Source organism: Syngnathus scovelli, chromosome 6 (assembly GCF_024217435.2).
Source record: "Syngnathus scovelli strain Florida chromosome 6, RoL_Ssco_1.2, whole genome shotgun sequence".
NCBI classification, from domain to species: domain Eukaryota; kingdom Metazoa; phylum Chordata; class Actinopteri; order Syngnathiformes; family Syngnathidae; genus Syngnathus; species Syngnathus scovelli.
In genome coordinates, this window is record NC_090852.1 from 19,776,492 (window position 1) to 19,801,867 (window position 25,376).

Sequence of the window (25,376 nt, forward strand, 5' to 3'; positions counted from 1 at the left end):
CGTCATGGCCAAAACTTGTACGTCACTAAATTTTGTAAACGAGAACTTGCATGGCTGTTTGTGCATGGGGGGCTTTACCCATATAACACCCAAAAGCTTAAAAAAAAAAAAAAGCTCAAAAGCATTTTTGTTTTTTGTAATAGATATAAAATTGCATTTTATAAAAAGCTTGGACAGACAGTTCAGACTAAAAAAGATGGTTTTTATTCACTTGAGAAACAGAAATGGAATAACGAGTAGAAAACAAACAGCGGTCATCATAGTGTGCATCGTCCACAAAGGGAGCATTTCAGGCGCGTGAGCCGATTTTGGCTCGATTGGGAATCTTGGCGGACGCAAGCGCGGCGGCCTCTTGCACAAAGCGCCGGTGCCGAGTTCAAGGCCGCTCTAACATCCGAGGCTTGCGCTCAAAGACGCCGAAACCTTCCTCCCTTGCAACAGAATGTTCCAAACGTGCCTTTGAACGCTCAACATGATGAACAAATTCTACCCGGCGCCACCATCGAGCGTTCATCCGTCCATCCGGAGGGAGGCCTTTTCACTTCCACTTGTAGAGCTTGACTATCTTCTCCGTCAGCGTGCCCAGGAAGTGCTCGCCGTTGACGGCAAACGGCGAGATGTCTAGCACGGGCAGGTCGGAAGGAATCTTCTGGAGAAGAGCGCCGCTGGACGCCTCCCACACCTCAACGGCGGCACGCAAAGAAAAAGCCATCAGATGGGCGCTCGCAAACACCTACTCGTGAATTTGCGTGTCGCGGGACCTACCATGGTGCATCGCGTGGCCTCGTTTCCAGCGCACACCAGCGCTCCGCTTCCGTGCGGGCCGGGAAAGATGGCGTTCTTGGTGAGCAGTTTGCAGCACGGGCCCACGCTGAAGGTCTGCACGGGTGAGCAGGAGCAGCCGGGCGGCTCGCCAGCGTCCTGCTGCGGCGTCCGGGTCAGCGCCATCAGGACGCAGCGCACCATCGGGTTGAGGCGGCCTGCGTGCTCAAAACAAGCGCGGCTGACTTAGGACGTCGTTACCGCTCGTCCGAGTTTGGGTCCGAAGCCCAAATCCTCGTTGGTTTTGCGCGATGACACCAACGAGCGAGTTCCGTATCAACTGCCGGCGGCGTCTCACCGGCTCGGTACGTGACCAGGCAATGTCGGCTCTCCGTCTCCACCTGGATGCCGGTGCAACCTCCCGCCTCCAGCGGCAGACTGTGCGGCTTGTACGTGTTGTCGTCCAGCTGCTCCCAGAAGACGCCGCCCTCCAGCGTGCCGGCGATGAGCCCGCCGCACGGGAAGGCGCTGGACGCCGCGCGGGGGACGTAGCACAGCGACACCACCGGGGCCCTCAAACAACAAGTTGGAGACAACGTTGGGCTCGCTTCGGGCAAAGCGGGAGCCGGAGGAAATGCCTCCCTCACCGAGAGCGCAGCGGCTGGAGCTCCTGCACGTGGGTGCTGGTGTCTCTGATGTCGTAGAGCAGTACCGAGCCGTTGTTGAGGCCCGCGTAGACGTAGTTGGGCTTGTCCAAGCACCAGCAGCAGCTCCACACCGGCTTGCCCGCGTTGTACGTCTGCACCACCGCGTTGCTCGGCATGCTGCAAACACTCCAAGTGAGCGTCGCCAGCGGGGAAATGCCAGCAGGGGGCGCCGTCGCCACCGTGACGCCTCACCTGGTGATCTTGAGGGTGCTGTCCAGCGAGGCGGATAGCAGCAGCCCGTCGTTCTGCCGGTTGAAGCTCAAGGCTCGGATGTGCGCGCTGTGGATGGGAATGTACTGGCTGTGCCTGGAGTTGTGCAGGCTCACCTTCTTCACGCCCCAGCCTGCCGCCGCGTTCACACGCAAAGACGTCACGAGGAATGACATGCGGCGGGGGGAGGAGAAATCAAGGCGGCGGCGGCGAGGGCCCACCGGGCAGGAGCACGGCGCGCGCCGAGGGCTGCGAGACCAGCAGGCAGTTGAGCGCTTCGCAGTGGGCCACAACTCGGCAGCCTCCGTTGGCGGACACCACCACGGCCTGAGAGTACTTGTACGGTGCCATCAGGTGGGAGCTGGAAGAGGACGAGGCGGGGACGGCGGCAGAGGCGGCAGTGGCGCCACCGCCTTGAGCCATCTGAGCTCGGATCTCCTGCCGGACAAAAAGAGAATCAGGCGTGCGCCGAAGACCGGCCGTTGACTCTGGAAACACAAAGTCCATACCTGCAGCTCCTGTTGAGCTTGACCATACTTGGTGGTGATCATCTGAAGCTTGAGTTTGCACTGGGCCGATTCTAACTCGGCCTTCCTCCGTCGAGACTGCTCCTCCTCAAGAGCCCTGCACACAAGAGAGGGAGGGAGGGAGGTTGGTGGGGTGAGTGCGCAAAGTGGGGCTGACTGGAGGGCGGGCGGGCGGGCGGGCGTTGGACCTCTTGAGGCTCTCGTGGTGGCTGTTGTCCACGGCTTTCAACTTGGGCGTGTAGAGCATCACGATATCTGAGCGCTTGGCCTTCTTGTTGCACTGATGAGACACGCAAGAGCGAGTGAGGCCGCAAGTGAAAACGTTAGGTGGCTCAAAAGCTGATAGCGGCTGGCTGGGTTCTCGGGGACCAGTTCGGGATGGGGGAGCTGCGGCTCGGCCCCCTTGAGGACACTGCCAGGACAATCGAGGGCACCTCCGACATCCATTTTTTTCATTGATTTTCATATTATGTATTACTTGTGCACTCTCTGCATCCATTACAACCTGGTGATCCTGAAAGGGGGATCCTTCCATCTGTGGTCCCTTCTCAAGGTTTCTCATTTTCCCCTGGCAGGGTTTTTTTGAGTTTTTCCTTGCCCTTTTGGGAGCTTATGATCAGGGGATGCTTTGAGAAGAATTGTCAATTTTGGCTATGTGAACCCCTCCGCGAGTCGTCACCTTATCGTGGTGGAGGGGTTTGCGTGCCCCTATGATCCTAGGAGCCATGTTGTCGGGGGCTTCATGCCCCTGGTAGGGTCACCCATGGCAAACGGGTCCTAGGTGAGGGGCCAGACAAAGCACGGCTCACAAGCCCCTTATGATGAGTGATATAAATGGACTTAGTTTTCCCTCGCCCGGACGCGGGTCACCGGGGCCTCCCTCTGGAGCCAGGCCTGGAGGCGGGGCTCGAAGGCGAGCGTCTGGTGGCCGGGCCTTCGCCCATGGGGCCCGGCCGGGCATAGCCCGAAATGGAAACGTGGGTCCCCCTTCCCACGGGCTCACCACCTGTGGGAGGGGCCGAAGGGGTCGGGTGCAATGTGAGCTGGGCGGCAGCCAAAGGCGGGGACCTTGGCGGTCTGATCCCCGGCTGCAGAAGCTGGCTCTTGGGACATGGAATGTCACCTCTCTGGCTGGAAAGGAGCCCGAGCTGGTGTGCGAGGCAGAAAGATTCCGACTAGATATAGTCGGACTAGCCTCCACACACAGTTTGGGTTCCGGTACAAGCCCTCTCGAGAGGGGCTGGACTCTCTTCCACTCTGGAGTTGCCCACGGTGAGAGGCGTCGAGCAGGTGTGGGTATACTTATTGCCCCCCGGCTGGGCGCCTGCACATTGGGGTTCACCCCGGTGAACGAGAGGGTAGCCTCCCTCCGCCTTCGGGTGGGGGGACGGGTCCTGACTGTTGTTTGTGTCTATGCACCAAACAGCAGCTCAGAGTACCCACCCTTCTTGGGGTCCCTGGAGGAAGTGCTGGAGAGCGCTCCTTCTGGGGACTCTATCGTTCTACTGGGTGACTTCAATGCTCACGTGGGCAATGACAGTGAGACCTGGAAGGGCGTGATTGGGAGGAACGGCCCCCCTGATCTGAACCCGAGCGGTGTTCTATTGTTGGACTTCTGTGCTCGACACGGATTTTCAATAATGAACACCATGTTCAAACATAAGGGTGTCCATGTGTGCACTTGGCACCAGGACACCCTAGGCCGCAGTTCGATGATCGACTTTGTAGTCGTGTCATCGGATTTGCGGCCGCATGTTTTGGACACTCGGGTGAAGAGAGGGGCGGAGCTGTCAACTGATCACCACCTGGTGGTGGGTTGGCTCCGATGGTGGGGGAAGATGCCGGTCCGACCTGGCAGACCCAAACGCTCTGTGAGGGTCTGCTGGGAACGTCTGGCAGAATCTCCTGTCAGGAAGAGCTTCAACTCCCACCTCCGGCAGAGCTTTTCCCACGTCCCGGGGGAGGCGGGGGACATTGAGTCTGAGTGGACCATGTTCCGCGCCTCCATTGTTGAGGCGGCCGATCGGAGCTGTGGCCGTAAGGTCGTTGGTGCCTGTCGTGGCGGCAACCCCCGAACCCGCTGGTGGACACCGGCGGTAAGGGATGCCGTCAAGCTGAAGAAGGAGTCCTATCGGGCCGTTTTGGCCTGCGGGACTCCGGAGGCAGCTGACAGGTACCGGATGGCCAAGCGGAACGCGGCTTCGGCGGTTGCTGAGGCAAAAACCCGGGCGTGGGAGGAGTTCGGTGAGGCCATGGAGAATGACTTTCGGACGGCTTCGAGGAAATTCTGGTCCACCATCCGGCGTCTCAGGAGGGGGAAGCAGTGCAACGTCAACACTGTTTACAGTGGGGATGGCGTGCTGCTGACCTCGACTCGGGACGTCGTGAGTCGGTGGGGAGAATACTTCGAAGACCTCCTCAATTCCACCTACACGCCTTCCATTGAGGAAGCAGGGCCTAGAGACTCTGAGGCGGATTCTCCAATCTCTGGGGTCGAAGTCACTGAGGTAGTTAAAAAACTCCTCGGTGGCAAGGCCCCGGGGGTGGATGAGATCCGCCCGGAGTTCTTAAAGGCTCTGGATGTTGTGGGGCTGTCATGGCTGACACGCCTCTACAACGTTGCGTGGACATCGGGGACAGTGCCTCTGGATTGGCAGACTGGGGTGGTGGTTCCCCTCTTTAAGAAGGGGGACCGGAGGGTGTGTTCCAATTACAGGGGAATCACACTCCTCAGCCTCCCTGGTAAGGTCTATTCAGGGGTGCTGGAGAGGAGGGTCCGTCGGGAGGTCGAACCTCGGATTCAGGAGGAGCAGTGTGGCTTTCGTCCTGGCCGTGGAACAGTGGACCAGCTCTACACCCTCGGCAGGATCCTCGAGGGTGCATGGGAGTTTGCCCAACCAGTCCACATGTGTTTTGTGGACTTGGAGAAGGCGTTCGACCGTGTCCCTCGGGAGGTTCTGTGGAGGGTGCTTCGGGAGTACGGGGTGCCGAGCCAACTGATAAGGGCGGTTCGGTCCCTGTATCACCGATGCCAGAGTCTGGTCCGCATTTCCGGCAGTAAGTCGGATTCGTTCCCAGTGAGGGTTGGACTCCGCCAAGGCTGCCCTTTGTCACCGATTCTGTTCATAATTTTTATGGACAGAATTTCTAGGCGCAGCCGAGGCGTTGAGGGGGTCCGGTTTGGGGACCTCAGCATCGCGTCTCTGCTTTTTGCAGATGACGTGGTGCTGTTGGCTTCTTCAGGCCGTGATCTCCAGCTCTCGCTGGAACGGTTCGCAGCCGAGTGTGAAGCGGTCGGGATGAGGGTCAGCACCTCCAAATCCGAGTCCATGGTCCTCGATCGGAAAAGGGTGGAATGCCCTCTCCGGATCGGGGATGAGATCCTGCCCCAAGTGGAGGAGTTCAAGTATCTTGGAGTCTTGTTCACGAGTGAGGGGAGGATGGAGCGTGAGATCGACAGGCGGATCGGTGCAGCGTCGGCAGTAATGCGGACCCTGTACCGGTCCGTTGTGGTGAAGAGAGAGCTGAGCCAAAAGGCAAAGCTCTCAATTTACCAGTCGATTTACGCTCCTACCCTCACCTATGGTCACGAGCTATGGGTCGTGACCGAAAGAACGAGATCTCGGATACAAGCGGCCGAAATGAGTTTTCTCCGCAGGATGTCCGGGCTCTCCCTTAGAGATAGGGTGAGAAGCTCGGTCATCCGGGAGAGACTCGGAGTAGAGTCGCTACTCCTCCACGTTGAGAGGAGCCAGATGAGGTGGCTCGGGCATCTTATCAGGATGCCTCCTGGACGCCTCCCTGGGGAGGTGTTCCGGGCATGTCCCACCGGTAGGAGACCCCGGGGACGACCCAGGACGCGCTGGAGAGACTATGTCTCTCAGCTGGCCTGGGAACGCCTTGGGATCCCCCGGGATGAGCTGGATGAAGTGGCTGGGGAGAGGGAAGTCTGGGAGTCCCTCCTGAAGCTGTTGCCCCCGCGACCCGACCCCGGATAAGCGGAAGAAGATGGATGGATGGATGGATGGATGGCTATGTGAAGCCCTTTGAGACTGTTTGTGATTTAGGGCTATACAAATAAACTTGACTTGACTTGTGTGAAGATGGGACCTACCTGCGGACATTTGGCGGCGGCGCGCTGCGAGGCCAACCACTTCTGGATGCAGGTGAAGCCAAAGAGATGTCCGCAGCGCAGGGCGGCCACGCGGTGGTCACCCACCGCCGTCCAGGCCTCGAAGCAGATGCTGCACGTGTTGCCGTCGCCCTCCTCGCTTTGGAACGTTGGCACGGCGGGGGGCGGCTGTAAGCAGACGGCGACGTTTACGACGGGAAAACAACTTTCAACCAGGGCTCCCGTCGATGCGTCGGCGAGCCGAAGCTCGGTATGCTACCTGTGCTGCGGGAGCTCCGTCGTCTCCTCCTTCTCTCTGGCCGTCTGCGGCTGAACGCGGGAAGAAGACTTGAAGGGAAAGCACGCCCGAGACGCCGCGTTTGGATCACAAAGCGGCACCTACCGGCATCGGGGGGCGCATTCTCACCAGGGCCGTCGAGACGCGGGTGAGCCGGAGGGGCCGGGGCCACCCCGCCGGGCTCTTCTTCGTCAGACTCGCTCGCCTCGGTGCTGCTGGAGGGCTGGACGGCGGCGGCGGCGGGTGCTCGCAGCACAAAGTTGGGGAAGCCTCTAGGGAGCGTGGCCGTCTGGCTGGAGTAGTGCACCCGGATGGCGTGCCTAGATGGAGACGGCCGCTCATAATCAACCATTTGGCGTCTGAGAAATGCACGAGGACAGACGGACGACAGCCTCACCGAAGCCGCCTCCGCACGGGCGACGACTGTGTAGCGGCGCTCCCTTGGCCCGCCCTCCTCTGACTGAAGGCCCAGGTGGCTGGAAGTGTGAGCGGGACCGCCACTCGGGCCTCCCCCTCGCCACCCGCGTCGTCTTCCTCGTCCACTTCCGTGCTGCTGCCAGAGTCGGACATGATGGAGGGAGCGGCGGCGCTGCGCTGGAGGGGGTCCAACTCCATTGCTTCTATCTGATGAGGACACTGATGATGATAGAACTTTATTCATCCCACAGCGGGGAAATTTACTTGTCACAGCAGCTCATCATGTCATCTACACATTTGCTCCAATTTATGCTTCTGGGCCAAAACTCATTGATCGTGAAGGAGGCAGATAACGGACATTTGTATTATGTGCAGTGAAAGCAAAAACGGTGGCATCCGTTTTTGGAGTAAGACAAGCTCCAACGCTTAGTTGAAATGCTTGTTTTATGAAAACAGCTTGGAGATTCGGCCGTTGTTTCACTATGGTCTGGAACCTTCTTGCCAGTTGAATCCAGTCTCACACGGCCAGTGCAGACTCGCTCCTCGAATTGGAATGTGCTTGCGATTGGATTCAAAACAAACAAGCAAGCGTTTCGATTAGAGGAGGACTCTTCAATCCTGGTCCTCGGGGGTACCACGTCATGCATGTTGTCTTCCTGCTGCAACATGCGCCCCTGCCGCGGAACCGCAACACGCTCCGTGGTACCTCCAAGTTACATGACGAGCCGCTCAACTTCCGAACTCGTAGTTATCAAGTACAGCTCACGGCTAGCCGCTAGCCACCTGCAGCTAAACCGCTCCTGATTCTTCTTCTTACCGGTGCAGAAGTCGACGTTCGCCGGGGCCGTTCAGCTCACGGCCCGCGGGAGTCGCTGGTGGTCGGAGCGGACTCTGGAGCGGCCCAGAGTCCAAGGCAAAAGCGATAAAAGTGGCCACACTCAAACGCTTGTGAGATTCTCCCGGGCTCCTTTACCGCGCATTTCCGGTTACGTCATCAACAAAGATCGCTTGCTCAGCTACAAAGCGAGATGAGTTGTCTAAAGGCAGGATTTTTAGTCCAAACTCACCACGTTGGAGGTGTAAAAGAATGCTTCTACAAATTAGCCGGTATTGTACACGTTTCCCAATAATAAGCAATATATGACCTTGCGTGATGAAATGTCACAAAAAGCGCCAATTTTGTTTCCCAATGTTGATTCCCCAGGCTTACACTCTTAGAAATCAAAGACACGACACAGACACACCATCAGAGATTCAAAGAGTCAAGCGCTTCAGACATTTTATCTCTACATTTAAACACTTTGAACTCAAAGACACAAGAAAGACGTTTGAAGGATGAAGCCTCACAAACACACTCGCTCAGACAAACAAATAACAAACCAAGTGTTACTCCACATCTTTGTTTTCCTTGCTCAACGGCGGACATGTTGAACAAACCCCAACAACCTCAAAGACACACCAGCATGCAATGTTGGCCCCTCACGGAGCACACACTCGGATCCTATTTTAGCAACAGCAAAGACTGAGAAAATGAAGAACATCTAAACAGTAAAGAGCACAAAAGAGTGACACAAAAGTGAGTCACCAAATGAATTGTCAGGCATGTCGAAGAAAGCACCCAGCATGGCACGCATCCAATGCCAAATTCCAAATGTGCCAAATCAGACTCGCCCCAACACAAAAACACGTGATCACCGTTTGTCTCTTAATGACTTAATCGCATCATCACAAAGACTTTGCTCAAGGCAAAGAGAAGGGCGGAGGTGAGAAGATTTGCACCTGGTGAGCCTAAGCAGACTTGGAAGAGGATACAGCAAAAGGGGGGCACGCCACGCGCTTTGGCCTTGGAGTTCCACAGGGAGGAGAGAAAAAAAAAAAAATACGTTGAGGACCAGCACATCACAAATAGTGTGAGACAAAGGTACACCCACGCGGTGCTATGGAGCCACTCATCAAGAACGCCGTCGGCATTGAGGTGTAACGTCGTGCCAGGTTGAGGGTAGCGCGAGTGGGGGGACGGTTGGAGCTGATGACGGTGGAGCTCACCATGCTGGCGGAAGGCCGCTCCAGAACCATCACAGGGGGACACACCGCCACGGCGTGGTGGAACACGGGGACGGAGCGACGCGACGACGTGGCCGAGGTGAACGCAACCCACCCGACATCTGCGCTTTCTTTGCCGCGCAACCCGGAGGACCGGAGGTTGCTGCTCTCCAGCGCCGCCGACAGCTCCTGCACAGCCTCACTCAGCTTCCAGCTGATTTCCTGGAGCTTGGACCCATCCGAGCTGGTCTTGAGGAAGCCCAGCACAGAATTGGCTGCGGAAACTTTGCTTGTGAAGTCCCTGGCACTGGACAGACAACGGCCCGCGTCCACGAGGGCCATCCGGATTTCGGGCGTGGCCATCTCGGGCCGCCGCTTGATTGCCAGCACCATCTGCTCCAAAACGCTCACCTGCTTGTAGAGCTGCAGGAAGCCGGCCCTGTGGGAGCTGGGTCTCGCCACCACATTGGACAGCTCCTTGCACAAGTCCAAGATGAACGCGACATCTCCCAGCAGCACCTCCTGACACATATGTGAATATGGACACTTCAAAGATGCACACTACTGACGTTTTACACACGAAACATTGAACACCTACCTCAAAGAAACACTGGGACAATGAAACACACTCAAAGTGTGAAAAGTTTGACACCAGAAATAATACTTTTCCCACACCAAAGACTCAGTTTGACACGCACGTATGAAAGTCCAATATGTTGTGTACTCACATTGTCTTCTTCCCATTCTTGGGTTTGCCAAGACATGCCTGAAATATCAAGCAAGTCAAATTTCATGTATGTAAATTGAGAACAAAACAGCACAAGGAAATGTGTGTATCCATTAAAAGTTGCACAATTTAACAAACACACAAACAAACTGTTGGGGCTGTGCGTTGGGTTGGGGAGCCACATGCGGCTTGGCAAGGCCCAAAGAGGACAAACAAGACAAAAAGCAAAAGAGGCACCAAAAGAGGCCAGCAACAACCCAAAAACCCCAAACTAACCCCAAAGTTTGTTTCTTATGCCGATCGAGAGTGCCCCAATGGTTCGAACCACAACAAACTCGCAGCTCAATAAAAAAAACAACAACATTATTTTGGTTGACTATTCAAGTCAAAAAGAAGTTACCTTATTTCTTGCGTGGTCAACAAGGAGCACAAAGCCGGCTGAAGGAACCTGTCGGACCAAGTCATTAAATTGCTAGCAAGTAAACAGGTTCTGCTTCGACAACTTTGTACGTGTTGACGCCTTGATTGGGCGGAGGCGAGGAGCGCTCTGAGGCCCGGCCCGGATCTCCTTCTTCGGCTCGCTACCCGAAATGCACAAAGTAATGGAGATCGTCAACGCCCATTCAAATGAGCGAGGAGAAAAAATAGTCATGCCGTGATTGTATTTGCTTTTATTGCATAAGTACTGCACATGGAGTACGTACGTACATACGTATGTGTGCTGGGTCAACTTTGCACAGTTTCTCTTCTGCGAACAGGCCAAACTTTTGAGAAGCGCCAGTCGATTGAAGTAAGAGTTGCGCAAAACGTTGCCGCTCATATGACGTTATGATCAGAGGTCTAGATCCAAGCAGTCTTCTTGCGCTGAGGAAAAAGCTCGTGCCAGCTTGAGGATGTTTCGATAGTTGTAGTTGTTGTAGTTGTTGTAGTTTATGACAGTGTTCATCATGTTGTTGGCGCGCTGCTGGTACGCCATCGCCATAGAATTGAAGCTCATCTCAGCGGGTGCGGGCGCATAGGAGTAGGGGAAGCTGGGGACGGGGGGGGGCACCATGGGGGATACCGTCTGGACGGGTGACATCATGGGCATGGCGGACATCATGGGCATGGGGGACATCATGGGCATGGGGGACATCATGGGCATGGGGGACATCATGGGCCTGGGGGACATCATGGGCATGGGGGACATCATGGGCATGGGGGACATCATGGGCATGGGGGACATCATGGGCCTGGGGGACACCGTGGGCATGGGGGACATCATGGGCATGGGGGACACCATGGGCATGGGGGACACCATGGGCCTGGGGTCCGGTGACATCAGAGTGGGTTCTGGCATGCGGATGGGTGACTGCCCGGAGCTGTATGACATGGAACCGTGTGTCGGGGCGCCCTGTGACTTGGGCATGGAGGACACCGTGTGCATGGGGACCGGTGACATCAGAGTGGGTTCCGGAAAGGAGGGTGGCAAGAGGATGGGTGACTGCCTGGAGCTGTTTGATGTGGAACCCTGTGCCTCGAGTAAGGCGCTAGTGGTAGTAGGTGACGCTGGTACGGGTGCCTTGCTCTCTGGCAATTTGGCCAGAGGTGTACCGGGCTCCTCGGTCTCCATGCCAAGAAGCGGCTTGACCCTTGTCATGGAGGACAATAGCATCTTGGCAACAAGTGCTGTAGAATCTTCGGTCGCGCCGCCGTCCAAGGCTCTCAGACCCTCGTCGCCGCCGCACGAACCTGCGTCGCCGCCTGGAGCCTCAGCGCCGCCCGGACCCTGGTTGGCTTGGGTCACCTGCACGACGGGCATGTGATGGAGCGGTGCGAGGCTCCGGGCCCTGATCGCCCTGTGTTCCGCCATGATGTTCCTCAGGCCCTCTCTGAGGGTGTCGCCGTGGCTGATCTGCAGAGCCATGGACAGCACCTGCAGGTCTTGGCTCAGCTTCTGACCGACTTCCTGGAACTTGGACTCGTTGATGCTGGAGTTTAACACCTTGGACACGACGTTGGTTTTGGAAAGTTTCCTCATGAGGTCGGTGGCGTCCTCCAGACTGCGGGTCAGCTCGATCAGGGCGGTTCTGACATCGGGCGAGACGCTGTCGGGCCGCTGCTTGATGCTCAGCACCATCATCTCCAAGGTGCGCACGCGGTCGGCCACTTGCTGGCACAGGGCCTTGTTGGACTTGGCCGTCTGCCCCATTTTGTTCAGCTCGCTGCACAAACCCAAGATAGGTTCCACCAACTGCTGACAAACACAATCACACATGAAATACTGTGAAAGTAGACAGAAGAGCTTGATGGAAAAACACGGAAAGTGAAATGATGACGCGTGCAAATGAAAATCAGCCATGTTGTGTGCTTGCACTTACCTCCATGTTGATTGGTGACTCTGTCTCTTTAATTCTTTACTTGTTTCCTGGAACGTCAAAGTCAAACGTCATCATTTTTTTTTTTAATACACATTTCACATTCAATGAAATCTTTAACGGCCTTCGCCAAGTCTTTTAACCGGGAGAACCGGTCACTTGTACGTCACGGTATCGTTTGTGATAGCTTTGCGTTCGATATATGAACCAAAGTGTTTCTCAAAATAAAGACCCAATGATTGTCTCACACACACACACACACACACATCTGGGTGTAGTGCAATTTGGCTTGACATTTCACCCATCCCCGAAGGGAGCAGTGAGCAGCAGCGGTACCGCGCCCGGGAATCATTTGGTGATCTAACCGCCCAATTCCAAATATTCAACTTGGCTCATATTTCCCCAAATGGACGGACACCTTTTCTTGAGCAAGATTGTGTTTCATCCCACCCGCCACAAAACAAGTGCTCAGCCTTGATGAAAACTCTTGCCCAAGCCCCTAATTCCCTCGTTCCGTTGAGTTCCGTGAGTCACACGTGCAGCGCACCGCACCGTGTTGCCGGAATAAATATTAGCGGGATCAATTGAAAAGAAATTCAACAAGGGTCGGTAAATAAGCGAAAGTTACCTGATGTGTCGCGTCGTCCCGTCCGACGTAGCGGATGCTGGCAACAGAATGCAAGCCAGCGCTCGTCGTGCTGATGTTTGTTGCCAGCTTCCACCGACCGGTCCGACAGCGTTCCTATCTCGTATCGAAAGTGAAACCGAGTTGCTTTATGACCTCTTGGCTTTCAAAGAACGAAAACATATTGATGGAAAGCAGCAACAGTGTGTTGAGTGTATTTTGTTTTATTGCTTAAGAAGTATTGCACATGGAGTACCTATGTAAGTGTGCTGGGTCAACTTTGCACAATTTCTCCTCTGCCAACAGGCCAAAGTTTTGAGAAGCGCCAGTCATATCATTGAGGGTGCGGGGCTCACCGATAGTAAATGTTGCGTAAAATGTTGCCGCTCATATGACTTTGGGGCCGGGAGCGTGGCAGCCCCGAGGCAAGAGCTTGTGCCAGCTTGAGGGCGTCTTGAGAGGGGTTGTAGCTTATGAAGGTGCTCACCGCGTTGTTGGGGCGCTGCTGGTACGCCATCGCCATAGGACTGAAGCTCATCACAGAAGGTGTGGACGCATAGGAGTAGGGGAAGCTGGAGACGGGGGGGGACACCATCTGGACGGGTGACATCATGGGCATGAGGGACACCATGGGCATGGGGGACATTATTGGCCTGGGGGACACCATGGGCATGGGGGACATCATTGGCCTGGGGGACACCATGGGCATGGGGGACACCATGGGCCCGGGGGACGGCATGGGGGACATTATTGGCCCGGGGGACACCATGGGCATGGGGGACATCATTGGCCTGGGGGACACCATGGGCATGGGGGACACCATGGGCCCGGGGACCGGTGACATCATAGTGGGTTCTGGCATGCGGATGGGTGACTGCCCGGAGCTGTATGACATGGAAACGTGTGTCGGGGCGCCCTGTGACTTTGGGGCAGGTACCTTGGTCTCGGGTGAGGCGCTAACAAGTAGTGGTGACGCGGGTACGGGTGCCTTGCTCTCTGACAATTTGGCCAGAGGTGCACCGGGCTCCTCGCTCACTTTGCTATCAGGCGGCTTGACCTTGTTCACGGAAGACAATAGTATCTTGGCGACAAGCGTCGTAGAATCCTGGGCCGCGCCGCCGTCCGAGGCGCCTGGACCCTTGTTGCCGCCCGAACCCTCGTCGCCGCCCCAACGCTGGTCGCCTTGGGTCACCCGCAGGACGGGCTTGCGACGGAGGGGTGCGAGGCTTTGGGCCGTGGTCGCCCTGTGTTCCGCCACGATGGTCCTCAGGCCCTCCCTGAGGGTGTCGCCGTGGCTGAGCTGCAGAGCCATGGACAGCACCTGCATGTCTTGGTTCAGCTTCTGACCGACTTCCTGGAACTTGGACTCGTTGCTGCTGGAGTTTAACACCTTGACCAAGGCGTTGGCTTTGGAAACTTTGCCCATGAGCTCGGTGGCGTCCTTCAGACTGCGGGCCAGTTCGATCAGGGCGCTTTTGACATCGGGCGAGACGCTGTCGGGCCGCTCCTTGATGCTCCGCACCATCTTCTCCAAGGTGCGCACGCGGTCGGCCACTTGCTGGCACATGGCCTTGTTGGACTTGGCCGTCTGCACCATTTTGTACACCTCGCCGCACAAACCCAAGATGTATTCGGCGCTTCCCAACAACAACTGACAAACAAAATGACACATGAAATAGTGTGAAAGTAGACAGAAGAGCTTGATGGGCAGCCAAGCACGCGATGGATAGGACTTGCAACTCTGAAGTGAAATGATGGCGCATGCAAATGAAAGTCAGCCATGTTTTGTACTCGTACTTACTTCCGCCATGTCGCTTGGTGACTCTGTCTCCTTAATTCTTTATTTCCTGGAACGACAAAGTCAAACGTCACCATTTTTTGTAATACACATTTCACATACAATGAAATCTTTAACGGCCAAGTCTTGTAACTGGAAGCACCGGTCACTTGTTCGTCACGGTACTGTTTGTGATATCTTTGCATTGGACATATGAATCGAAGCGTTTATCAAAATATTCAACTTGGCTCATATTTCCCCAAATGGACACATTTTCTTTAGCAAGATTGTGTTTCATCCCGCCCGCCCGCCACAAAACAAGTGCTCAGCCTTGATGAAAAATCTTGCCCAAGCCCCCAATTCCCTCGTTCCGTGAGTCACACGTGTTGCCCAAATAAATATTAGCGGGATCAATTGAAAAGAAATTCAAGAAGGGTCGGTCAATAAAACAAATGCTCAGCCGTGAAGAAAAAAATCTTCCCCAAGCCCCTAATACCCTCGTTCCGTTGTCAGATTTATGAATTTGCATCCTTTTCATGTTCATCTCCCCAATAAAGCTGACTTTGACTTTGAAATGAGGTACGATTCGGCAAATAAGCAAAAGTCACCTGATGTGTTGTCCCTTCCGACGCAGTGGCTGCTGGCGTCAAAATGCAAGCACAGCGCTCGTCGTGCTGATGTTTGTTGCCAGCTTCGACCTGTCCGACAGCATTCCTATCTCGCATGAAACCAAGTTGCACTTGGAACGGGTACCATTTATTTAACATAACAGAAGCGGTCATCACTTATCAGAATCATTTATTTTTATTATGATACAAAGCAAAAACACAACAACTAATGTGCTATGAGACAAGTACTAGTTAGTGTAAAATCTTTTGTGTAACTGTAATGGCATGCGGCGGTTTCACAAATTCATTGTGCCTTCTGCCACCTAGCGGAAGTCATGGTTATTACACGCCCGAACAATTCTAGTCACTAAGGATTGAGTTAAAAATCGATTAAAACGGGATCGAACCGATGAAGGCTCCTGTTGGCAGGCAAGCAAGCGCGGCACTCAGCATGCGCGCGGCTCGCCGTCGCCGTGGCGGCGCTCCGCGAAGAGGCTCTTGAGGAAGCGCAGCTGCAGATACCCGGCCAGCACGATGAGAAGGGCCAGGGCGGCCGAGCAGTGGCCCACGCGCCGCCGCTTGGACGCTAGCAGGAAGTCGTCGGCGCCGCGGCGCATGCGTCCCGCGTTGTAGTGGCGGAACATGTGGAAGGCGGCGTTCTCCACGCGCCGGGCCGACGCCTGAAAGCAAAGCAGCTCTCTATCGATCTATCTATTGATCCGCAGCAGCCACCTCTTTCCTTTCATCCCACAAGTACGTCGTTTAGGACGGCAGACCTCGATGATGCTCAGCGTGTCATTGAGCTTCTTGGCGTTGTCTTGTAGTTGTTGTTGTTGTTTGGAGGGCGCGTGATCGTAGTAAACGCCAAAGCTGAGGGACACCTGCATGCTGCCGAAGCGGTTGTGGAAGTTGCTGAAACACATCTGGTAGAAACCTGAAACACGCACGCAAAAACACGGTCATGTCAAAGAACACAAACATGAAAACAAACAACATACACGTGCATCGAAACATGCGTGTGCGCACGCGCACACAAGAAAAGTGAAAACCATGCAAGCTTTTTCAAGCGTATTTTGGCGCCCCCCTCGGGACAGTGTGTGTTCTGCAGGTTTTGGGTGATTGTCGTGTGGCGTGGAAAATGATGCTCATCCCACTCAATTAAACTAATGTGTGAGCCGCTGCTTTTGGAGTGTGTGTCTTTGTAGCGCGCACCGGTCTCGCTGGCGTCCAAGTCAATTTGCCCATTGGCGTCGTCCACGGTGGAAAGCAGGAGGCCGCCGGGAGCGTTGACGGTAACGGAGAGGTGGCGGTCGTGGCCCACGCCCGTCACCCACTGCACCTGAACGCACCGGCACAAAAAACATGTGTCGTACCAGGCAGGCCAAAAGCGGCGCTTGCAGCGGCGTTCCAGTAATCTCACCATGAAGTTGAGGTAGAACTTCTCCCCGTGGTGAGCAAAGTGCCAGAAGCAGTCCATCCCGGCGCCGGGCAGAACCACCGAGAAGTCGTACTGGTCGGCGCCCCAGAACAGCTCCTGGTCCGCCATGTTGGGTCGGAGGCTGCTCAGGGGTCCCCCGCGGGCCCCCGAGCCCCAAAACAAGGCCACCAGGAACCAGCCGAGCGCGTGCCGCATCATGTCCGGCCGATGCCGCCCGAGCGAGGGCCCACTTGTTCACCGCGTCGCAAATCATTAACCGGCTGGGAAGGCCGACCGGCCCGACAGCCGCTGCGTCGCGATAACAGCCACGCTTTCATCAACTTCTACTCGCAAGTGCCAAAGGAACACAGTACAAATACTTTGAAAGGCCAACTTTTGTCTGAGAGCTTTTCATACACACAAAAAGGTCATCGGATTATTTCGATTCCTCGCTTCAGACGACAATGGAATTGTAGTCCTATGAAAATCCCTGTCAGAAGCTGAAAAGAAGCTTCGCAGGTTGGCCCCACTAAAAAAGATGCAAAAAAAAAAAGAAAAAGTAAAATGATGAAAAAATGTGGCATGCAAGATGAGTTTTAATTTCAGTCCAAGCATGATGTACAAAGTTCATAAAAGATGGACGGAAACTAGTTGAAGTGCAGAGAAGTTATTAAATGCAAAAAATGCAATGTCTCTTTTTGTGCGTCTCTGGATTTTGATGATTTACCACCACTGCTTTCATCTCCGTCAGAATTGGCTGAAGGAGCAGGATCCCTTTTTGACCTCTTGGCTTTCAGCGCCCCCTCCCCTCTGGTGTGGAGAAGATGATGGAGCAGCGGACGCAATTTCCTGTTTGTGGACGTCTTGTTTTCCCACCACCAGCTGAAGTGCGCACACTTGGCTTTCCGACGGATGAGCTGTCCTCGGCACTCGACCGGCAGCGTCAGCCCACCCTGGGGTCACCGGAGATGTCGTCGATAGGGGAGTGGGCCGCTTTAGCGCTGGCGTCTTGGATGTGGGATGTTTCAGCGGAGTGGTTTTTGTCACAGGGAAGAAGCAGCGCGTCACAAGGCAGCCTTGTGTCTTTGGTGTCGGCCACGTCACTACAAATGGGCGTGTCCCTAGAAATGGCCGTGGCTCGGATGTGGGCCACAGCGCTTGAATCGGGCGTATCCTGAGTGTGCAACATGTCACACGAATTGCGTTTTCCACCGGCGAGGCCGGTGTCACCAGAAATGGCCGTGTCCCCAGCATTGGCGTGTTGCGGCGGGCTTGCGGGTAAACGTGAAGTGACGTCACCGTCGTCTAACGACCGTTCCGTCGCAGAGTCGCGCGGCGTCTTTCTGTCTGACGGCGACGATGTCATCACAAAGCTGAGCGCCGCGGGGCTTTCGCGCATGATGTCGTCGTCGTGGCGACGTCTGGTCCAAACGCGCACGTCCATCGGCGGCTCTGGGGCTTCCTCTCCCGAGTCCAGGGTGTGCCAACGGGTCAGGCCCCGCCCTCTCGAGCGAGGGGTGCCGTCGGGGCTCGCCGACGAGGCGGTGGCGTCCGCCGTGCCGCCGCGCCGCAGCCGCGGCCTCCTCGCATCGGGACTCACCTGCACACGCGTGCGCGCCAACACATCTGCTTACGTGCTGGAGTTGTCATCACAATAACGTCCAAATTCATTTCCATGAGCCCATCTCTGGCGCTTCACCTACGTTAGCATTTAGCTAGACAACTCGCATATGTGGGCATGGAAGTGACAAGAGTAATACTTTGAGCTTGCATGGCAAATTGGCAGGAAGACAAAACGGACCTGCTCGGGTGCAGCCGAGCGCCCGGTTGGACTGCCGGACGTTTTCTTCATCCGTTGAATCCTGCGCACAAAAGAACGTCAAAACGGATGAGGAAGGTGGCGATGAAGACGAACGAGGGCGACAACCTGCCGGCGGCCGACTTTTGGCGGGCGGGATCGTTGAGTCTCAGACACTGAACGAAGGAGTGAGCTGCAAAAAGGAAGGAAAACATCACCGGGTTGACTGAACGTAGCCGAGCCAGAGGTCGCGCTTACCCAGAGTGCCTTTGGGCACGGAGAGAAGTTTGATGGGCTCGTCATCCGGGGGGAGTCCCGACGCTTTCTGCAGCGATCGCACGATCTCGGCGTTCTGAAGCGCAGCCAAAAGAGAGACGGTGACGCGTCAGGCGGCTCAGCGGGGCACGGCGGGGTTCACCTTTCCGCCTCGCTGGAACGCGGCGTCCAGAGGCGTCCTGTGTTTCTTGTTGCGCAGGTGCGGGGAGGCTCCGGCCTTCAGCAGGACATCCACCAGGGCCCGGTGGCCGGCCCGCACGGCGCAGTGCAGCGCCGTGTTGCCCTGCCGGTTGCGCACGTTCACCAACGCCTCGCTCTAAACAAAAAGGAGCGGCGTCCGTGTGCGCGCCTCTCTACGGGTTGACGTCGGCACTCACCTGTATGAGTGTGGCGGCGGTGTCCAGGTTGCCGTGGAGACAGGCGCGTATCAAAGCCGTGTTGCCGTACTGGTCCTTCTTGTTGAGCTTGGCGTTGCATTCCAGCAGGAATTTCACCACCTGGACAGGCCAGCGCACGCACGTCACAAGCGTCGTGGAGGGCGGACGGCCGGCCGGCCGTCGGCGGTGCCCGCCCACCTGCAGGTGGTTGTTCTGGCTGGCCAGGTGAAGAGGCGTGGCCTTGCGCTCGGTGCGCGCCTCGATGTCAGCGCCGTGGCGGACCAGAAGCGCCGTCAGCTCGGCGTGGCCGTACATGCAGGCGACGTGGAGCGGCGTCACGCCGTCCGCGTTGGCGCTACGCACGCACAAGGCGCCGCATGGGACCGCACGCGCCTGATAACGACAACGTCAAAATTTGGAGTTTGACAAAAACGCTTCAATTTGATCGGAAGGTCCACCCGAGCCAGCCACCTTGAGAGCCGGCGCGCACGTGGCGCATTGACACAGAGGATGACACAGCGACGCCTCGGCCGCCGCGCCCGCCTCTTCCTCGTCTGTCCACTCCAACAGGTAGCGCACCTGAAACACGCACAGAAATGCAACCTCAGAGAAAAAGACAGCAAAAACAGACAATGACAAAAGAGTGTGTGTGTGTGAGTGTGTGTGTGTGTGTGTGTGTATGTGGCGAACCATTTGCACGTCTCCGTCCGCCACAGCCCGCAGCAGCTTCTCCACCTGTCAAGCGCACACACACGCTCAGCAGCGAAAGGAAAGGCGCTCGGTCGGCGGCGGCGGCGGCGCGGGCGTTACCTGGCCATGTCGCACCGACGCTCTCTCGGGCGGGAGCTCGCGGCCCGGCGAGGACGACGCGCCGCTTGACGTGGACGAGCGCCGGCCGCTGCGCTCCGAGCTGGCAGCAGGAACTCGCACGGGAGGCTGAGGGAGGGGAGGGGCAAAGACGGACGTCGTTAAAAAAAAAAAGCAAGGTGGCGGCGGCGGCAGCGGCGTCCTCACATGAGCGCCACCGTTCCCGCAGCGCTGCCCCTCGTCCCTCCGCAGCAACGCCAGCACCTGCGCGGCCAAAAAAGCACGTCAGCCGCCGAGCCGCCGCCGAGACTCGCCCCGCAGCGACCTTGGAGTTGAGGGCGCAGTGGGCTGGCGTGTGCGCTTTGTTGTTGAGCGCGTGCACGCTGGCGCCGTTCTCCAGCAGCACGTGGACGATGGATTCGTAGCCCCAGCGAGACGCCACGTGCAGCGCCGTGTCGCCTTTGTCGTTGGCCAGGTCCAGGCTGCACCTCTGGAAGTCGTAGTAGACCAGCGCCTTCACGCACTGACAAAAAGCACATGGTGATATTGCGGCGAGGCTGCTCCACGTGTTGGATTTTGGTGAACTCACGTCCTCGTGTCCGTACATGCAGGCCAAGTGCAGCGGCGTGTTGCCGTTGTTGTCCTGGGCGTCCGCATCCGCCTTGTAATGCAACAGCAGCAGCTACACACAAGCAAAGATGCATTTGCGTGTGCGCACCGTCACGGGCTCTGCAAACGATCGCTCGGGTACTCATCCTCAGAATACCAAATTATGCATGCAGTGGTGGCGGGTACTCATCCTCAGAATAAGCCAAACCAAATTATGCTGTGGTCAAAACGTACCGCCACTCCTTGGTATCCCTTTTGACACGCCAAGTGCAGCGGTGTGAGCGTGTGGTAATCGGTGGCGTTGACCGGTGCTCCTTTGGATACCAGAAGGTCAATCAGCTGCGCCTGACCTACGCACAAGCAAGGCAGCCACGTTGCTAATGCCCACGGGCGAGAAAGTCGCGCGTTCCTGCTGACCGCAGACGGCGGCCACGTGCAGCGGCGTGTAGCCTCGCTCGTCTCTGGAGGACGCCGTGACGACGGACGGGTCGTTCAGCTTCCTGCAATCACCGACAAAAGCGATGCGCCGTCAACTTCGATGCTTGGCTTGGGGATGAAATTGACTGCAGTACCCCTGAGAACCACGGGGGGGGGGGGCAGTGTGCAGAGTATTTTCTGCGCCTTCATTTATCATTCAGCGAGACACTGCAGGAGAAACAAAGTCTGACCCGGACAGTTGGAGGTCGCAGAGGTCACAGGAGCACAAAGGGTGACACGGCCGCACGTCTTCTTCGCTCTCGCCTTCGCTCAGCAGACGCTCCACCTCCGCCTCGTTCCCGTCCGCCACGTGCTGCGCATGCAAACGCACGTGAGTGGCCAGCGTGAGCGAGGACAGGTCAAAGGTCCCGCCCGGCGCTGACCTCCAACAAACGGCTGATGGGCGTGGAGGCGCTCGCCAGATCCACCTTCATTTGCACCTTGTTGTTGGCATGGCCGTGGCAATCCTGAGCACACGACACACGTGCATTTGTCAGCGTCAGCGGGCTAGGCGCGGTGGGCGCGGTGCGGCGCGGCGGGCTACGCACGGAGAGCGTGTGGTGCAGCCTCCCCAGGCTGATGTACTGGACGGCCGCCTCAAAGGTGCTCAGACAATAGCTCAGCTCGTCTTTGCTGGACTGACAGAAGCAGAAGTTCCTCATGTAGCTTAGGTTGGCCATCCTGCAAACACACACACACAAGTTAGTAGCCTGCACGCGCGCGTGTGTGTGTGTGTCGGGTCTCACCAGTTGGGGATTTCCATCTTGACCAGCAGATAGAGGATGATGGACAGCAGGTCATCGGCGCACACAGCTTCCACACTGGCTGCAAAACACGCACACGCAATGAATGGAAAGTCAGGTTGAGGTTGGCGTAGCGTGGCGTGGCTACCTGCCGAGGACGCCGTGCGGGTGGCGGTCAAGGCCACCTTGCGCAAGCAAAGCAGCTTGAGGAGCGGCGACGTCTGCTGGTTGAGTTGACCCAGCTCCCGTTTGGCGCGAGACAAGTTGATGCTGACGGCGCAGAAGAAGACACGAGTCGGCACCTGTTAGCATTTGTTAGCACGTAGCATTTGTTCGACAGCGTACGTGCCGCCTAAACAGCTAGCAAGTCATTTCACCTGAAATGCGCTTTGACGCCGACGTCTTTGTGCTGAAGCTCTTGAAGACTTCTGGTGGTCTTGTTGAAGGCGGCGTCCTGCAAGCAAGGACAAGGCGTCAGTCCGGGGGCCGTCTCGGAGCGGCGCCGGGCTCTGCCCACCTGTCCGGCTTCCAACGTCGACACCAGGTTAAAGATCAGCGAGTGGATGGCGTGATGCACGTACACCTGAGCAAAGCGGAGCGCCGACGTGTGAGTCGGCGGTGGCGGCAGCGCATGCGCGTTCTGCCGTCCTTACCTCCACGGCTTGTTTGACCAGACTGGTTTGCAGCTCCTGCTTGGCCGACACCTTCTGAACACAGCACGACGGCCTCGTGATTGACAGCTCATCGGAACGCTTTGTCAACGTTTCCTGTCGTGGGCTGCCTCGTTACGCATTTGCCCTCCTTTTGCACGGAAACGCTATTTTCGAGAACACGCTTTAAACGGTCAAGCGCTTCCGCATCCCGTCATCGGGTTGGCGATGGCAACTCTAATTGGCGGGCATTGCGTAAAACATCACGGGAACGTTTGGATCCGCGTGACCTTCAGGCTCAGTGACAAAATCCGATAAGATGATGACGAAGCTTCACATGATTCTGATCAAAAGCAGAGCGTAACCGGTTTGCGGTCGCCATAGCGACGGAGATGACGACCGTCACCACGAGTTCATTTTTTCTTTTTTTTTCATACTCACTGGCCGAGCGTCCCGCAGCACACACTGAAGGCAGCGTGTGTACAAGCCGTGGGTGGAGTCCTAGCAACACACAAAGGAGTGACGTGACGCAGCCGTGCGGCCCAAAAGCGCGAGCGGGTCGCGGGCGCGTCCTACTATGTGGTGCCGGAGTCCCTTTCGCTCGTGCTGCTTGAAGGCCAGAGAGAAGTTTGCGATGAGTTTGTCCAGCTTGTGGCTGTGGCGGCCCAGGAACACCTTGACGTCTTCTAGGCTCCTGAGGTGGTAAGTCGCGCTGGGCGCCCTCGCCGGCGGGCCCGCCTCCTCCGCCGCCGCCGCCTCCACCGGCCCGGAGATGCACAGGACGCTGTAGCTCTCCTCCTTGGCGTTGTAGAAGGTTTCCTCAAACAGGATGGGGAGCGAGACCGGGGGCGCCAGGTCAGATCCCAACAGGACCCGCCTGTCCTGGATCCGGACCTCCTGCAAGGAAAGATGCTGAGGATGAAGACGGCATTTGTTTTCTTTTGTCCGTGGTAGAAAAAGGCCAACCTTTTCGTCTGCCGTCTGGTATCCGTCTTCCACGGGGTGCAGCACGTAGCTGTCAAAGTGAAGTTCCGACACTACGCTACCCTCGAGACTTCCGCAGCACGGGACCAGAACCTGCGCAAGTTAGCAGCGAGCGGTTTGCTTTACGGCTACAAACATGCTAACGGACGTCGCTAGCCGGCACAGTTAGAGAAAAAAATGATTGGGTTAAGTTCTTACGATGCCGTGCAGCCGGGCCACGCGCTCGCACAGGTCCGGCCGGAGCTTCTCCAGCGCCACGAAGAAGGCGTTTTTGGCGATGTTCTCGTCGTACAGCGCCATGGGGTGCTGCAATTGCGCCACCTGCGGGACCAAACCGGCGCACGTGTCACGTTGGCAGGACGAGGGAGCCATCGCACCCGCTTGCTAACATTTAGGGTAGCGACGTCGTAACCAGCATAAATTTCAAAAGTCAACCTGAGGCTCATTTCATAACTTGGCTAGAAAAGCTGCAAACTTGCCACACACAAAGGAAAGCAACGAGTTTGAGCGCAGGTCTCGGCAACGTAAAGGGGAAGCGGCAAACGGGAAGTCAACCAAAGTGAGAGTTGACAGCCAAGCAGACGACTGCCCTGGTCTGCCCTGCCCTGCCGTGCCCTGCACTCACCTCCTCAGCTGTCAGCTTCATGGTGTCGCTAGCACGCACACACTCGCTTGCTCGCTTGCTCGCTCGCTCGGCGTGGCAACTGAGGGTGCTTACTGCGCGCCTCGGTTAGGACCAAAGTGAGGAATGAGATCACGTGACGCCAGCGCGGGCCCTTGTGACCCCCCCCCCCGGCAGGAATGTGTCCCGACCCCTCGTGACGGGATGCGCTCGCACAAGCCGTGACATCAGTCAACATCACGTGACCGCTTGATGACCTCACCGTTGAGGCCTTTAAATTTACCGTGTGAATTATTCTTTTTTCCCCCCTTCTATTTGAAATAGCAAATCAATTTTGCTTTTTGTGCCATTTGAAACCTAATGTAAACGCATGAAAAGCACCATTTCCCATGCATGAATGTGGAAGTGGCCATTAAGTGGTAACTTCACGCTTTGCCTTCTGTGATGTCACTGCTTCGGAAATTCAGCGGGCGCTAGATGATATATTCTGGAGTGAATTTTGTGATTTAACTGCTGTATCCCTCGGTTCTAAATAAATGGAGTTCCTGAGGTCTCAGTCTTTGTTTTCATCCCCCCCTTTGTTTGTTTGTTTTGAAAAATTGCTTACTGCCTGAGTCATCTAAACATTTGATGACGACAAAGTCTAAAAATCAACCTTAGAACCTTTTTGACTATGAAGTATTTAGTCACTTAATATGCATATCTATGAAGCGTGGGAGAAAATGACATAAACAACTAATAACAAAATGTAGCTGTCAAACCAAAATACGACAAAGTGGGTAGTCCCACTTGAGCAACATTTGGTGCTATTTTTATTTCCAGGTGTTTTCTTTGATTTGCTTGTCTATCCCAAGAGAACGGTGGAGCTGGTGGAGAGCTCAAAGGGTGAACTCCAACGTCCGACGTCGACGTTGGAGATGTTTGTTGTGGGCTGCTGTGACTCAGCCAATCCGAACCGGGCCCGGAAGTGGCCACAATTAGCTTCATCAGCTCAGCGGCTAACAACAAAAGAGCCGTCGTTTGCTTCCGGCTAAGGGCGACAACGTCTCACATTCGCTTAAGCCGGAAGACGAGCGACTGAAGACTGAAAAGAGGCAGCGTTATTGTTGGTCACCTTTCGTCGACGCGTCCTGAGTTCCTCGGCTGCTCATCCGGTGGCGGCGGCGGCGGCGACGGCGGCGTCTCGCACAGTCGCAGGCTCGTCACTCGCCCGTCCGACCGGCTCGCAGCTCCGTTAGCCGCTGTGCTCAGTGGCAGCTAACAAGTCGCACAAAGACAATGCCGTCACGCTGGCTGACAGCCATTGTCCTAAGACCAAAAGCGAAAACATGTTCGTACAAAACGCAAAGATTCATCCAAGTGAGCTGAGCAGCACTTGACGCTCCTCGACCAGCTCTGATTAGATGGGCAAACAGCGCACTCTATCGGCTTGCATGTGTACTGCAGG

The 25,376-nt window shown here is 56.3% G+C and overlaps 4 protein-coding genes across 11 annotated transcripts; all 4 read right to left on the minus strand.

The window, feature by feature from the left end:
- Positions 1 to 181: 181 nt before the first annotated feature.
- On the minus strand, positions 182 to 10,338 carry rfwd3 (ring finger and WD repeat domain 3). 3 transcript variants are annotated; one of them, XM_049723383.2, is made up of 15 exons: positions 10,203 to 10,338; positions 9,804 to 9,841; positions 7,850 to 9,597; positions 7,013 to 7,239; positions 6,745 to 6,935; positions 6,598 to 6,647; positions 6,321 to 6,506; positions 2,395 to 2,486; positions 2,189 to 2,303; positions 1,901 to 2,117; positions 1,662 to 1,812; positions 1,410 to 1,586; positions 1,121 to 1,335; positions 766 to 980; positions 182 to 682 (listed from the first exon to the last, which is right to left on the minus strand). In XM_049723383.2, exons 4-15 carry the CDS (start codon positions 7,228 to 7,230, stop codon positions 539 to 541), a joined length of 1,971 nt encoding a protein of 656 aa, XP_049579340.1. In that variant the 5' UTR covers positions 7,231 to 7,239; positions 7,850 to 9,597; positions 9,804 to 9,841; positions 10,203 to 10,338; the 3' UTR covers positions 182 to 538. The 3 variants fall into 3 exon arrangements, with proteins under 3 accessions (XP_049579340.1, XP_049579337.1, XP_049579338.1); XM_049723380.2 differs by having other exon boundaries at positions 6,721 to 6,935; XM_049723381.2 differs by having other exon boundaries at positions 6,721 to 6,935; positions 7,013 to 7,251.
- A 120-nt stretch (positions 10,339 to 10,458) lies between these two features.
- On the minus strand, positions 10,459 to 15,275 carry LOC125970771 (RNA-binding protein 12). 3 transcript variants are annotated; one of them, XM_049723393.2, is made up of 4 exons: positions 15,170 to 15,275; positions 14,586 to 14,631; positions 13,799 to 14,435; positions 10,459 to 11,389 (listed from the first exon to the last, which is right to left on the minus strand). In XM_049723393.2, exons 2-4 carry the CDS (start codon positions 14,592 to 14,594, stop codon positions 10,635 to 10,637), a joined length of 1,401 nt encoding a protein of 466 aa, XP_049579350.1. In that variant the 5' UTR covers positions 14,595 to 14,631; positions 15,170 to 15,275; the 3' UTR covers positions 10,459 to 10,634. The 3 variants fall into 3 exon arrangements, with proteins under 3 accessions (XP_049579350.1, XP_049579349.1, XP_049579348.1); XM_049723392.2 differs by lacking the exons at positions 13,799 to 14,435; positions 14,586 to 14,631; positions 15,170 to 15,275 and adding exons at positions 12,163 to 12,209; positions 12,788 to 13,140 and having other exon boundaries at positions 10,459 to 12,035; XM_049723391.2 differs by lacking the exons at positions 13,799 to 14,435; positions 14,586 to 14,631; positions 15,170 to 15,275 and adding exons at positions 12,163 to 12,209; positions 12,788 to 13,140 and having other exon boundaries at positions 10,459 to 12,038.
- A 137-nt stretch (positions 15,276 to 15,412) lies between these two features.
- tmed6 (transmembrane p24 trafficking protein 6) lies at positions 15,413 to 17,022 on the minus strand. The gene is made up of 4 exons (XM_068651019.1): positions 16,590 to 17,022; positions 16,382 to 16,508; positions 15,946 to 16,103; positions 15,413 to 15,849 (listed from the first exon to the last, which is right to left on the minus strand). Exons 1-4 carry the CDS (start codon positions 16,803 to 16,805, stop codon positions 15,616 to 15,618), a joined length of 735 nt encoding a protein of 244 aa, XP_068507120.1. The 5' UTR covers positions 16,806 to 17,022; the 3' UTR covers positions 15,413 to 15,615.
- A 142-nt stretch (positions 17,023 to 17,164) lies between these two features.
- ankrd27 (ankyrin repeat domain 27 (VPS9 domain)) lies at positions 17,165 to 25,354 on the minus strand. Of its 4 annotated transcripts, none has more exons than XM_068651008.1 (28): positions 25,044 to 25,354; positions 23,506 to 23,628; positions 23,290 to 23,400; positions 22,900 to 23,235; positions 22,765 to 22,824; positions 22,327 to 22,380; positions 22,191 to 22,256; positions 22,051 to 22,127; positions 21,822 to 21,943; positions 21,677 to 21,755; positions 21,479 to 21,611; positions 21,314 to 21,397; positions 21,122 to 21,243; positions 20,871 to 20,953; positions 20,688 to 20,803; positions 20,434 to 20,526; positions 20,170 to 20,367; positions 20,052 to 20,108; positions 19,848 to 19,973; positions 19,728 to 19,772; positions 19,509 to 19,616; positions 19,236 to 19,430; positions 19,038 to 19,157; positions 18,803 to 18,976; positions 18,643 to 18,736; positions 18,514 to 18,577; positions 18,388 to 18,448; positions 17,165 to 18,186 (listed from the first exon to the last, which is right to left on the minus strand). In XM_068651008.1, exons 2-28 carry the CDS (start codon positions 23,605 to 23,607, stop codon positions 17,530 to 17,532), a joined length of 3,537 nt encoding a protein of 1,178 aa, XP_068507109.1. In that variant the 5' UTR covers positions 23,608 to 23,628; positions 25,044 to 25,354; the 3' UTR covers positions 17,165 to 17,529. The 4 variants fall into 4 exon arrangements, with proteins under 4 accessions (XP_068507109.1, XP_068507108.1, XP_049579319.1 ...); XM_068651007.1 differs by lacking the exon at positions 25,044 to 25,354 and adding an exon at positions 23,933 to 24,095 and having other exon boundaries at positions 22,327 to 22,377; XM_049723362.2 differs by lacking the exon at positions 25,044 to 25,354 and adding an exon at positions 23,933 to 24,094 and having other exon boundaries at positions 22,900 to 23,220.
- Between the last annotated feature and the right edge of the window lie 22 nt (positions 25,355 to 25,376).